This window comes from Stegastes partitus, unplaced genomic scaffold, assembly GCF_000690725.1.
Source record: "Stegastes partitus isolate 25-593 unplaced genomic scaffold, Stegastes_partitus-1.0.2 Scaffold840, whole genome shotgun sequence".
NCBI classification, from domain to species: domain Eukaryota; kingdom Metazoa; phylum Chordata; class Actinopteri; family Pomacentridae; genus Stegastes; species Stegastes partitus.
In genome coordinates, this window is record NW_007578571.1 from 53,217 (window position 1) to 67,888 (window position 14,672).

The following is a 14,672-nucleotide window of genomic DNA, read 5'->3' on the forward strand; positions in this document are numbered from 1 at the left end:
TTTTTTTTGTTTTTTTTAACGCTTCTTGCTCTAAACTGAGTCATAAAAAACGGTGACTTGTCCACCTTATAAAAATATCTGTGCCACTGTTATGTAAAGCGCATTATGAGTCACTGTCCAAGTCAAAGCTGTGTGAAAAAAGGTGTTTTCAAGGACAAAATCAGGCCTTCTGTGTGTGGATGTGATTGTAAGCATCTGTATGTGTGTGAGTGGCAGGTGTGATTGGAGCCTCAGGCGTTATGGTGCACCGTAAGAAGGCACGCTCCAGTAACGCCCCCATTGTCCAGAGCGTCTCACAACACAGACACACAGCTCGAAGGTTAACCATTAGACACAGCAACAAGGCAGAACGGCCCTCCTCAGGTTAATTCATTTAATTCTTCCAGGAGACGTGCTTGATTTTTTAAATTTATTTATTTTCGGAAAAGAACATCTGCCTCTATTCGCCTTCAACTAGTTTCATCTGTCAGTGTTGCATCAAGCTGCACAGTTTGGTTAGATTTTTTTTTTCTACCTGCTTCTTCCATCGAGCCAACACGACAGCTGCTTCAGCGAACCACAGACGGGACTCTGCAAGATGTTTTAGACGCACATATACATTTATATTTGGAGCTTCCACTAAATATTTAAGAAAAACATCAAAACAACAATATTTTCTTCTAACAAGGCAGTAAAATTTTGCTTTTTTTAAAAACTAATCTTAGTTTTTGTGTGTGTGTGAAATGCATAAGAAATAATAATTATTTGTTTGAGAGAGTTTTTATTTTCATTTGCAGCTGTTTCCGTCACCGTACGTTCCTCTCTGACCTCTCTCAGCCTGTGAATCTTATCCGACTACTCATCCGAGACCAGCACTTCAGACGTTATTGCATTGCAGACTCTCTTGTGACTGTTCTGTCCAATTACAGTCACCAGAAAAAAACCTGTGATTAACATGCAATTATACACAGCTTGGAGACAGCGTTGGTGTGTGTGTGTCTGCACTGAGATGCATCTCTGTCTGTTGAGGTGTGTGTGTGAAATGGCAGTTCGCTTTCTGTTTGTGTTTTTGGACTTTTAGTGTGTACAGTAATAACAACTGAGTGGGAGCTTCGACGTACTTACCTTCACTGACAACATGATATAATGACGCAGGGATGAAAGAAATACGCAATATGTGGAAGAATTAGCAGGACCACCACGTAGCAGTCTAATTTTCAGTCGCTGAATCTGAAGTAAAATCTCTGTCCAAACTTGTTTAGTTCTTTTTCTCTTCTTGTTTTTTAGCTATAACTTGGGGTACTTTGCGTTTTTGGAGTAGGACTAACAGGGAATTTTGCGCTGCATAAGATCTTCAATTTATTTTCCTCCTCCACAACAGCTTGTGTAGGTCACAGAGTCACAGGAAGAGAGTTACTTACAGATCATTCTGCAGCGCGTGCACCATCAACAACACAAAACACAGACTTAAGGGTGCTACATATATTGCGGGATAGACAACAGAACTTATGCATAGACCTATAAATTGAAATCTCGCCCCTGTTGTCTCCTCGGTGTTTTTCGGCACAGCTTGTGGAGCAGGTGTTTTGGGCTTTCTGCCAGTTCACAGGCGTTCACATGTGTGTGTCTGTGAGAGAGAGAGAGAGAGAGAGACACCCTCTTTGATATACAGCAAAGGCTGCCCAACAGACTCCCATGTAATTAGAACCATGCTTGCACTCCTACAGCGTATTTCAGAGAGGGGGAAAAACCTCATGTAGCAAGCTACAGTCAGCACTTTTCAACTGTGTTATTATTATTTAAATCGATAAACTACAACATGAATGACAAAAGTTTACTTGTATATGAGCTAAATGCAAGACACAGGAAGGTGAAAATGTGTTTTACCGATTAATTTATAAGAAGATCGCAGATTTTCTTTCCCAGCTCTCCAAGTGCTGTCTAATCTTGTTTGTCAGACATGAAAAGGTGCTCTGTCTCTTCTGGTTTTTTTAGTCTAGACTGCAGCGATGCCAGCACGGTTACAGATCTCAGGCTGCATAGCACTTAGACTACAATGCACTAGAGAGAGAGAGAGAGAGAGAGAGAAAGAGAGAGAGAGGGGACAGATGGTGTCTATAGGTTTCAGGTCTATCTAGATATCATTATAGGCACTTTAAGACAGAGGCTTACATCATGAACTGGTCCGGATCAGTTTACTGTGGGCTGCTGTAGCCACTTAGGGTGCAGTTAAACTATTTATGTAATGGTTGTCATTAGTGGTAGACTTCAGGAGATCAGTGGATGAATGATGTATGGCAGCTGAGGAAATAAGATGAAATATATGTAGGTGAATATTAGCAAAGTAAAATGTGAATGATGATGATGAGACAATTAAACCACCGTCTCATTCAGCCCATCTTTATGACCTGAGCTCGTCAATACATTGTATAAACTTCTTGCAAATCTTCATGTTAATTTTTTGTAATGTAAATGCTAACCTTTTGTCTGTAGAGAGGGAAGGTAATATCTTTGCAATCAAGATGGTAGTGGGGATTGTCAGGAAGTTGTCTTACTGTAATGATGCCATATTCGCATCTCCTGACCACCATCACTTTCACCCACTGCTGGTTTTATGTTACACAGCACTTGTCAATAATACACACACTATGAGTCACCTTGATGACATTTCCTTTTGCTGTTTTTTTTTTTTCTTCCCCTTTACCATTACATCATCTTTGTTGACGGCCCTGCTGTCATTTCACCTAGTGTGCATGGGTGCAGGCTTACCCGGTGTTTGTGTGTCCGTCAGGGTGTCTAAAGCACTTAGGCACTTATCCTTTTGACCTTCTCCTGCACGCATCCCTATCGCTGCCATAACTGGGTGTCAAGTACCCGTAAGGCTTCTCCTGGGCTTCCTGTGGGAGTCAGGGAGCAGGATTGTTTAGGTGTTTAGGTGATGTAGTCAGTCAGTAATTAGAGGTGGACTGACACTTTTCCAGCCAAATGGGAATTAAAATAAAATGTATTTTCTTTCCACGTACCCGGTATACTATTACTCTTTTCTTTTTTTAATAAGTCATAAAAAATAACTTGCCTTTACTCTACAACAATCATTATGCTTAGTTTGAGAAACATAAATTAGTCGACTGTGTTTGTCCATTCAGCCACAGAGAGAATCCAGCCAGGGCTCAAATACAAATAAAAAATATTAACCTGCTCCATCTATTGCCACTATTATGGTCTCTAGAACGTAACAGAAGGGTGTTTTTGGTATTTGGGGATCTCACAGGAGCTGATACAACTCCCTCCAAATATCTCGTGCAGGTCTGTGTGTCAAGTAAGCTCATTAGTTAATCCATCCTCTGTTGGACGGTGGTGCTAAACAGAAGGACAAGGCATGTCAAGTACATGTGTCAATGAAACTGGCATGTGTATGTTCCATGTTTCTGTCACATTGCACCCTTTTTACCTGCATTTATCCAAAGTGGTTTACTCTCTGTTAGTCTTTGTTTTTAGCAATAAACTAAAGACTAACAGTGAGTTAGTAACAGCTAACTAGCATGTTTCTGTCACGTTGCACTTTCTCTACAACCGAAGGCAAGACAGTAAATCACAGCCTTTGTGACGTCTTCATCTCACAGCTGCCAGACCTTAACATGTGAACAAAAGCACTGTTCTGTGGTGATTCCCCACTTAAGCTCTTTTATTCTTCATCACAATGAAGTGTCAGCGTATCAGTAGTCGGGGTAAATGATGTAACAATGGGATATTGATTTAAAAATATCAATCAATATCCTTTTGAAACGTGTGTGAAAACAGGACATTGATTGATTTCTAATCTATTTAACTTGGGAAATATTGTGGTGTGGGTCAAGGCATCCCCTCTGTAGTTCACATCCACTAACTGAATTGTGGACACCTGCTGTGGGATTTAACTTAATAAACTTCAGTTTAATTTCTGTTCTGATTTGATGATTTCTTTGTCCCATAATAAACCAAGCAGCTAACTCTGTTCTTTCTCCATTTGTCCTCCAGACATTTCCAGGATTGCCTACTACACAGGTGAGTAGTTGACCCTCAAACACCTGCTACAGCCATTGAAATTATTCAGCTGCTTCATTCACTCCACACAATGTGAAAGGTCATTCAGAGCCTCGGGCATTGTCGTTTGATAAAATAATCGTAATCAAAGCCCATTTAATTGCTTTTGGGTTGACCTTGAGTTCATGTTATTTTGTCAAAGATGAGAAAATGATTTCTTTATAGCATTAACCCTCTGAGCCCCAAAACCTACCAGTGAAAGGCAGAGTAGTTCTAAGAACAGGAGGAATCTTAGGGTTTTTAATTTTCTGACAATGTGCCACACTGAGTCTTTAAATATTTTTTCCCCTTTTTTGTATGACTGTTAATAAGCTGTAAGGTGCTGTTCAATTCAGGTGAAACACCAGATGTTTGTTTTTGAAAGTGCAGATTATGTGGTGTATGAGGTGAGACGGAAAGAGTTTGTGCAATTGATCTGGAGCATTCATGCTCAGTGAAGGCAAGTTTTATTTTTTTATGTGTAAGAGGTGGCAATAATCTCTTGCACATCTGATGCACCATTTAGTTGAAACACGTCACCAAATCAAAGCTTAAAAGCATGATAAGTCATCGAAATCACTGTACATGTGTCATTTAAACACCAAAAGTAACCTGTTTGCATTATCCAGATTCTCTAAGAAACAAAAAGTTACATGTTGTCAGCAGTAAAGTGACACACCTGAGCCGACAGCCATGTAAAAAAAAAAAATCAAGAACTTCTTGGCTGAACTGCCGGCTGTGTTCACACAGAGCAGATAGGAAACGTGTGGAAACAAAAATGTAGTTAGTAAAATCTCCGTATGCAGCCACCGTTTTTTTCCGGTATTGGTAAAAACCTGTGGGCACTTGGAAAAATGTTGTACATCTTTCTTTGTTTTCAATTTTTGTAAAATAAATACTGAAAGAAATTCAGCTTTTCTTTTTTATAATTGATGGCATTGTGACTTTGTTATGCTTCTATTAGTTCTTTCTACTTCTAGACTTTGTTTTGCCCTCGGCTGTGCTGGTCCCATAGAGGTAAAGGACTTGGTATTGCAGAGAAAAATGAGCCCACATTGAGTAAACAGGAGCAAAGAAACTCCTCCTTGGGGTTCAGAGGGTTAATTTATCCTCTAGATTGTTGATGTTGACTGAAGAGCAAGTTATGGTCAGTTAATTTCTCTTCTGAATATACTGTAGTATATGGAAGAAAATGTATTTAAATGCAGCTCTTTGTGTAAACAAGAAGAGGAATGTACATACTCTGACATCCTTAACACAGTAATGATGCTGATAATCAAACCGAGCGCCTCGTACTGATGAGAAGATGCAGCGATTGTGTGTGTTTATGTGAGCTGTGTTTGTGAGTGTGTACGAGTAAAACAAGATAGAAAACAGTCAGAGAGGGACTGGTTATCTGCATGTTGGTCTCATTAGTGTGGAAGAGAGCAAGACTGCGTGACTGATTATGATCTTCACATTGTAGATACCAGACACAAAATATGTCCCTTTCACTTTAAAGTCCCAAAATAGCTCCAGCAACTTGAGGGTGTGAAATAGATTTTCCTCACAGAATCGTATGTGTCATGGCAGCTTACCCTGAAGGCTTGCTCCGATGTTTTGGTATAACAAATGAATTAAGCTGCCTAACTTTAGCAGATTAATCATATGTGTAACCACAAGGAGACAAGTGGCACTTTTTACTCTCTCCAGTTACTACCTGAGAGTAATTGTTTTATCAGATGGTAGCTTTTTTTGTCAGTGCATCAAACAGTGTGATCTGTTCAACATTTCCCTCTTGAGTTTAACAATACTCGCTGCCAGCTGCGAGGAAGTAAGAAAATAACAAAGGAAGAGTAGCTGGTTGGTTGAAGAGGATGTTTTCTGCATAATCACAGTGTTCTTATGGTTTATTTAACTTTGTTTGCCACTCTGCTTTATTTTTCTGTCTGTCAGCTTCAAGAAAACTTTTGTAACTGTACCTTTTTTTAATTTGTACATTTCCTCTATAGACTATGGAGTAGTGAGAGTGCCAAATTACAAAAATAAATCAGTAAAAAAACAAAAAAGTGGAAATAAAAAGAAGAACAAATAAATAAGCATAAAGACGTGGATATAAAAAGAAGAATAAATAAATCAAGAAAAGAATAAAAAATAAAAGTGGAAATAAAAAGAAGAAGAAATATAATATTTAATTTAATATTTTTTTTCTTTTTTATTTTGTCATTTTTATTTTTTCTTATTTTTTAAGTTTTTTTTTTTATTTAAATTTTTATTTTTGATCTTTTTTTTTTTAAAAGTGACTTTTTCTTTTCTTTTTTTTTGCTTTTAAATAGACCAAATATGGTTTGCTCAGAACCTAATAATTTGTTTGTTTTTCCCTTTTTGACTGGATGAGCAGAGACACAAGGTGTGCATGCCATTAAAAAGTATAGGCACAACATTTCACTAACATTTTTGAAGTTTAAATCGTCTTAAATCTGTTCTGAGTTACTGTAATGTGTTTGTCAGGGCACTACAAATTAAAAGGAAGAGCTGTGAAGTTGACACAATCTGTGTTTGATGGCGAAAAGCAAATTTTTATTGCTATATCTATATCAGATAGTAACAGAAAATGAATTTAGAGTAATATGGATAGCCAGCGGGAAACATTCATTTATTAGGTAAGGCATGGATGTATCTCAGTCAGCGCTTGTATTTCACATTAAAGGCATTGAAACAAACACATCAACTGCTTCCTGATGAAGCACATCAAAGTGGCCAGTACAGATCTGAGGTTTACCAGCTGCTTTCATATTTTATTTGCATTTCGTAGATGGTGTTTGTTGTGCCTACCTCCCATGCTAAAATATAGGTTCATAAATGCAGAACCAAATGGGAAGAGAGAAAGAGAGACTTTGGCTCAGTCCCAAAAGAGCTCTTCCTATTCATGGCAACATCCGGCCCTCTGACAAAAGGCTTTCAATAGTACACACACACACACACACACACACACACACACACACACACACACACACACACACATGCACACGCTACAAAAACCCCCTGCTCCCACCAGATTTTCATGACAATGGCCCATGCCCGAGATGGACTGCAAATTATAGGAAACCCACGCGTGCACACTCACACACAAACGCACATCCTAATGACGTCCCAGATAGGTAGCCTGAAGCACAAGCTCAGTTCCAATTTTACATTTTTGTGTGTTTTGTAAAGGTTGTTGTCTGTGTTTTCAGTAATTAGTTAAGGCCCATTCAGTCGAGGGTGTGTTCAAACGTGTAAATGTCCGTTTGATGGATGGCGACTGGCATCTGGTTAGCAGTAACACTCACAGTCATAAGTACCACTCGCTTGCAGGATATCGTACTGATTCTGAGAGACGGAGGCAGTATATCCCCCCGAAACACTGACTGTGCAGTGTGAAGCGTGATCGATTGATACCTTGTGGTTTGGAAGTGGATTGTTCGCCATATTGCTCGCAGCTGCGAGTTTACATGCTGGGCACGGAGAGGGCAACATCTGTGCTGACAAAATGCTCTCATGTTCTCAACTTTTATTTGATTGATTTAGTTTTGGTCCATAAAACTCTGTCTGAGAGATGGATGTGTATGTTCTGGTGATTTGTCCTACGGTGGTTGGCTAATGTGCCCATTTAGACATGAAACAGTAAGAATTCAACGTTTGATTGTGATGCAGCGGAGGATAGTGGCATCTTGTCAACGCGTTGTGTATCCTATTACCAAACAGTGGACGGTATGGAAATGGAGTGTAACTACAGTGGGAGATGATGGGAATGCAGTTTTGCTTTTGTTTAGGTGAGATGATGACTGGTTGTGCTCTGTTTTTGCATTTGTGATTTGCTTTTGCTTCTGTTTTGAGTAAATTTAACCGAGCTTAGTCACAGGAGCGTCCTTTCTTCTCCTTGACGCTGAAGATAAGGGCTGTTCTCAGATCAGTTTCATAAACAGAAGTGGGAGGGGATTTCGTTGAATAGAAGGGACCGGATTAGCATATTAATAGCTTCTAGCTCCTCCTGCTCCTCCAGCAGCCCTCTCTTGAGCGCTCTCATTCCCCACTTCCACAACTTTCTTTCGGTTGTGCTGCTCTGTCCTCCTTTTCCTCTCACCCTGAAACAATCGCTGCATTTCTGTCTCTCTCTCTCTCCCTCTGTCCCACTGCCTCCTTTGTCTTTGTGGCTCAGTCTTTTCTCTCACTTTCCGTTTCCAAGAGAAGAAGATAACTTTGTGTTTGTCTTACTGAGCACAGTAATTGCCTCTCCTCCTCTGTGACCACTAACTAACTGAAGGTCCTCTGGATCAACACTGCACAAGTTGGCTTTTAAGCTTTTTGCTGAAGGAGCACTGCTCTCACCAACACAAGGACTCCGCTGAGCGAAAAAACCCGAATTCTCTCCTGAGCGACAGTTGCTTGACACTTCCACGGCAACTCTGTAACTATGGAGCGCAGTCATGGGGCAGAAATCGGACAAAAAACAAACAGTGTGCTGTCATCAGAGAGGGGCCGCTGAGGAGTAATTCAGAAGTGGACAGAAAAAAAGAGGAGGAGAGAAGCTTGTGGATGAAAGTAGCGTCTCCGGGGATCGTTTTCGTCTTGTACGACTTTGGACAACAGGAAAAGATTTGGAGGGCAGCTGTTAGCATCGAAGAAACTCTTCAGAGGATGTTGTTTTTCCCTGTTGGTGTGTTTTCTGTGGGATTTTCACACTCCATCCAAAGTGTCAACAGACTGGAGAACTGGCTTTTTCGAGGTTTTCTGCTGCTATCCCTTTGGAAGTAATTGTTGGCAAAAGTTGGAGCGAAAGATTTGTTTCTTCGGAGACTCTGTGTGTGTGTGAATTAGTGTTTGGATTATGCGAGAGTTTTCTTGCACTCGTGCCAGGATCTTAGCGCGTTTATTTATTTAACTCTCGTACATGAGAAGTTCGCTGCGTGTGATGCGAGGTCGCGAAACAGCGAGTTGCCTGTCTGTCCTCGAAGCAGACAGACACGGGGAGGGACAGACATGCGTTTCCATGGCAACAAGTGGCTGTAGCCCCTTCCCCATGTGCTGGGATAGAGGTATGAATGAAATCTCCTTTGCACAAACACACACAGAAGCACAAAACACAAGTAGCTCGAAGCCACTCCTCACAGCGCGACACCTGACTCCATGGGAACTCAGTTGGTCTACAGCCAAAGCTACCGATACTTTGCCGAAGTTTTGTGTGTGTCAGAGAGAGCGAGAGTGCACCAACTTGTTGACATAAAATTCATCATCGGCAGTGGGAGCACATTTTTTAATCTTGCTGTGATATATCCCTCGACAACTTTGCAGTCTTTTTGTTGAGTTATGTCTGTGTGCGCGCGCTCTCTCTCCAACTCTCTCAGGTGTAATTACCTGCTAGAACATATCCATTTTCCTTTAATGGAGGAGCGAGGAGAAGCACAGGAAGAAAAGGGAAGCAGGAAAATGGAGCGTGAAAGAGATCTCGGTGTCATGATGACGACAGCGCGTACACACTTTGCCTTTGCCACACTAACAAAGAGAAGGTAGCTGTTGTCGGGCATTTCCAGATTAAGTTACAATGAAATTCCAGGAAGTGTGTCAATGTCAGAGCTTCTTACTCAGAAAATATGGCAGCCTGTGGTGCATTGTTTTCTCTAAGTTATAGACGCGGGTTCTTAAATAATGAGCCTTGACCCTGACTGCAATTCTTTCTCTTTATTTCTCTCTCTGGTATCTTATTGTTCATTGTATTTGATCTTCCCGAGGAACACACACACATGAATAATGGATGCTGTACAAAGTTTGCATCTAGAAAGACAGGGAGGGCATCGGAGAAAAAACGGGAGCAAGCAGATGTACAACATTAAAAGTGCTGTAACTAACAACACTAGAAACATGGGAGTTCAGATGATCAGTCAAGTAACTGATTAGCAGAGTGACAGAAAATTAGTTGACGGCAAAAAAACATCAAAAGTACCTGGTTCCTCTTCCAGTGTGATGATTTTCTGTGATTGAACAAACTGTGATTGGTATTTTTTTACACTTTATTTACAAGACAACCAATAAATAAATCTAGAATATGACTGTGAGATGGTTGGATGGTAAAGATAGATTATTTGAACACCTACTCCGCTTGGATGCAAACTAGTTTTTACAAAAGAGGAATTGGTGCACTTTACAATCAGATGTGTGTGTGTTTAGCTTGTCTTGACTGCATATCGTGAAGCATAACATACAAATGATCAGCCTGTTTGCTGCAGAATTACCCTCTAGGCTAAATGGTTTAGCAATTTACTGAGAAAATAATTAAATGGTGACAAATTACTGCCCTATTACAAACATCTTTTGTTTTTGTTTTTTTTATTTATGGGACACAATGGTGAAAGTTTGCTAACGTGCTCAACTATCATCAGATTGGTTGAATTCAAGAATTTCCCTCCAATTAAACTCTTAATTCTTAGTTTTGAATTAGAATTTTTTTTATTAACCTGTACTTTTCTGTTGCACAGAATATGACAGACACCTAGCAGCGGCAGTGTCAGCAGGGAAAACCATGGCGACAGCCTACCTGGACCCCAACCTCAATCATACCCTCCTAGGCGGTGCCAAGTCGCGACTGAGCGCGGGGGGATCGGACCGAACCATGGCCGGCTCCATGGACAGGGTCCTGAAAGTCTTCTATCACTTTGAGATCAACACTGAGAACAGCTGCTGGTCTTCCAATATCAGATACGGAGATGCAACTGATGTCAGGGTAAGAAGACACAAGCTTGTGTTTCCTTGTGAACTGAATGTCTATAATTTAGGGGCATCTTACAATAAAATGCGTCTCACAACATCTTAAACTGTGACCTCAGATTGTTGGTTTTTGTTGGTGTAGAGCAGGGATCTCCAACCCCGGTCCTCGTGAGCTACTGTCCTGCAGGTTTTAGACGTTTCCATACTGTAACACACCTGACTCAGATTAATGGATCTCCAGCAGCTTGTTGTCAAGTTCTACACAAGACTGTTAATGATCCATTAATGTGAGTCATGTGTGTTGAAGTATGGAAATGTCTAAAACCTGCAGGACAGAAGCTCCTAAGGACCGGAGTTGGAGATCCCTGGTGTAGAGTATATTGACAGTAAGAAGTGCATAGTGCTGTCAGCCTTATTTTGCTCTGTTAAACTGATCATTATAACCTTATTTGGTGTACAAGTCTGTCCCCAGGCCTTGTATGTTGCAATTTAGACCAACACTAGATTTAAAGCCGATTATTTTTTTTTGCTGTTTGTCCTTAGCTCAAGGTCCTAGCTGTCTGCTCTGATAAAGGACACTCAACACAGTGAGAATATTTTGCTTGCAAATATATGTAACCTCAGGGCAACATTTGTGTGTGGGTTTTACTTAGCAGTATGCTTTTAGATCCGCTGCCAGATGCAGAAACTACCTAGCGTTGCTCACATTTTAGTGGTCATACAGGCTACGTCACTGCAAAAATCCTCTGCTCTCCTTTCATCCCACTCTTCTTCAGTATCTAGGTCAGACCCCCTAGCGTTTTACATGGCAACACACATGGTTCTGTGAGCATTATTGTGTGTGCCTGTATGAGGTCTGTCAACTTGTTTGGGTGGGAATGTCATGTTAAATTGCTTTAAGTCACCTACACACACATGCACAGACATGGACTGATGCCCCGGTTGACCTGATACAAAATGCCAGATGTCAACCTTAGCACAGTTGGCATACTGGGCAAAGGCAGACTAGCTGTTGTGTTTTTCCCACTGTGCATCTCTGTTTGATCTAAATAACACCAAACTGATCTGCATGCTATGGACCACCCAGAGGAAAGCACTGCTGTAGATATAATGTGGAAAAGACTTTAGAATTATGCATAGTTTAGTGTGATAGACCTGCCAAGATTAATTTATACAGAATCAATAAATCACTTTCAATCAATGTATGTTGCTATTTCATCACTCTGTCTGCAGGGGATCATCCAGAAGATTCTGGACATCCACAAAGTGCGCTGGACTTCATGTTTCGGCCTGCGCCTCAGTAACAGCCAATCCAGAGATCAAGTGCACTGGCTCCACCCAGATATGGGCGTGTCCCACGTCAGAGAGAAATACGAACAGGCACGGCCGAACGAGGAGTGGAGGTAAGACGAGGCCAGTGTTAATGTGTTTGAATTTGTCAGACACTTTGGACAGTTGTCAACACTAATGGAACGAACCGAAGCTGACATCATAGTTTGCTGCTGGAGTGTAAATGATGCATTCAGGGCCACTGCATCAAGTTGCAAATCAGACTGTAGCTGTAAAGCAGCAACAGGGCAGCAGAGAAACAACAAAGATTATATAGAAATTATATAAAGTGGGCTGCATGTGTGGTGATGAGATGCTCCAGGATGGTTTGTACCTGCGTCTGTGAATCTGTGACAAACTTTAACTCAGAAATACAGTTTAAAAGTTTTGCTTGACATGTATTATCTGTTGTATAGCTCTAGTTTTCAGGTCCATGACTTGTGCCTTTTATTTATCGATTATTCAGTTGTTTCTCTGATGAATATTATTATAATAATAAGCTTTGTTTGTATAGCTTTTTACTTAACAAGACACTACGATGCCATCAGTCATAAAAAAGACAAAAATGAAAGTTGAATTTCTTCGATCACTGCCCTCAGGTGTTACCAGCATTGGGGGAAAAAAATGGTGATTCTCCATGCCATTAAAATTTAGTATTTTTGTTTTGTTTCTATACTTGTCCCCCCATCAGACACAGCCTGCAGCTCAGCTGAGAAGTCTCAGTTTTTGTCAAATGATCTGATCACAGCCTAGGCAACAGCGGCTTCTCGTGTGCACCGAGGAATGCAGGCTTTTTCGTTTATAGAATTTGTTTAATGCAAATGAGATTTGGTTAAGTCTCTGAGCAGAACTGCATGTCACAGTAGTTGAAGGGTCATCAGAAACGTAAAAATTCAAGGATTCTTTCTGTTTGATCAGCTTCTGGCTCTGATAAATAGTTTTAACTTTGGTCATTTTTTAAAAAGATGCCATGGCTCCTTGGCTACAATAACGTTCTTTTGGAATTTGTATTGTTTGCAGTCACCTTTTCCTTTTGTCAGTAAGCATGGCTGACCAAACTCCTCCTCCATGGATTAAAAATGTAATAGCCAGTGTGGTAGAGGAGGATAAAATTAGTTTTTTTTTATCTTGAGCTTAGACCCTGAGGCAGGTGCTTGAATGTCCTTATCAAGCACTGCTTTCAGAAAAACTGTGAGGTGGCACTTTATAAACAGTTTCCTGCCTTGGTTAGACGTGACTTATTTGTCCTTGTAAATCCAGTCAAAGTCACAAAACGCTAGCTTCAGCAGTCTGTCGTATCGTATTCCAAAGTAGCAGAAATGATTTATTGCAAACGGTATCAGGAAAAACAGTGCGACCCGTCTGTTGTGTGGCGATGACAGGCCTTGTGTGTGGTGCAGTGTGTCGGCTCGGTAGTTTGGATGTTAATGCTCTGGTATATATTACCTTTATTGTGGCAGTCTTAGTGCTAATGCTATTGTGAGGTGGAGACCCTTTGCACTGTGGACATAAAGACAGAGAGTGAACCAGATGCCTGCTTTGTCTGACTAAGTCAACAACTCTATCTGTGCCTGTGTGTTTCTACTAGAGGGTCATTCCATCTGACGTCTCTTTTTGGAGGAATTTCTGCTTGACTGTGTTTGATTTGTGTGAAATTAATTTTGCATAAAATATTGATAATTATAAACATATTTGTAAAATTATAGCATATTATATCAAGGACTTTTTTTGTTTTTGTTTTTGTTTTCCACCCACTTTAAGCACGCTTTTTCATATGTTGAAATTTGAGGCGACGTTTGAGAACTCTGTCCTACTTGGATTGGGCAGTCCAGTAATATTTTTGGCTTTTGTGGTACAGCTTTTCATTTTTGTGACCACTTTTTCATATTAAGAAGTATTTTATATGTTTGTTTTGTATGATTCTGACATGCAGCTACATGTGGTTCAGTTCACTTATTTTTTTATTATTAATGTGCTGAAGGATGAGACTTTTCATGTCCACTTCAATTTGTTTTTCACATTTCAACTTACTTATAATCAGAAATAATTCTATCAACTTGTCCAGTATTGCAGAATCTGAATCAGTGACATGATGAGAAATAACGATGAAAATGTCAGGCGATTATCGTTAATAGTTCCTTAATAGATATCGTTATTCAAACCTAACCATAAATGTCACACTGCAGACAAGTGAGCTGAAAATGGCTCGACGTGCAATTTTCAAAATACTTTTTCTTGGAAAGTCCTGCATATATCACTGTAAAATCTCACATAAACCATTTTAAATATGCATTATTTATAATAAAATAAAGGCATTTCAAACAATTTAGAAATTGGCGAGCAGAAGGCCTCTGATGATTTGAGATTAAATAACCCCCGACTGATTTTACAGTCACTCATCCCATTTGCTTTCTTGCATATTATGATTGTTCACTTCTTCTGTCTGCGTCTCTCTCTGATCCTCCTCCAATCCTCTTTCTTCTTTTGATCACCTGCATATCCCTGTATTCATATTATCCTTTTGTCTGCTTTCTTGATATTTTAATTCCCTCTCCTTTTCTCTCTCCCTTTCCTTTCCT

The 14,672-nt window shown here is 40.2% G+C and overlaps 1 protein-coding gene across 4 annotated transcripts in view; it reads left to right on the plus strand.

Moving 5' to 3' along the window:
* LOC103365438 (focal adhesion kinase 1-like) overlaps positions 1-14,672 on the plus strand; it is a 68,889-nt gene that overhangs the window by 13,272 nt on the left and 40,945 nt on the right. For 2 of the 4 annotated variants that reach the window (XM_008292871.1, XM_008292872.1), the window contains exons 2-4: positions 3,997-4,023; positions 10,536-10,780; positions 11,998-12,167. In XM_008292871.1, coding sequence (XP_008291093.1) covers positions 10,580-10,780; positions 11,998-12,167 — 371 coding nt within the window. In that variant the 5' untranslated portion in view covers positions 3,997-4,023; positions 10,536-10,579. Of the gene's footprint in view, positions 1-3,996; positions 4,024-8,462; positions 9,099-10,535; positions 10,781-11,997; positions 12,168-14,672 lie in introns of those variants that run through there. The other 2 variants (XM_008292868.1, XM_008292870.1) reach the window with 2 other exon arrangements.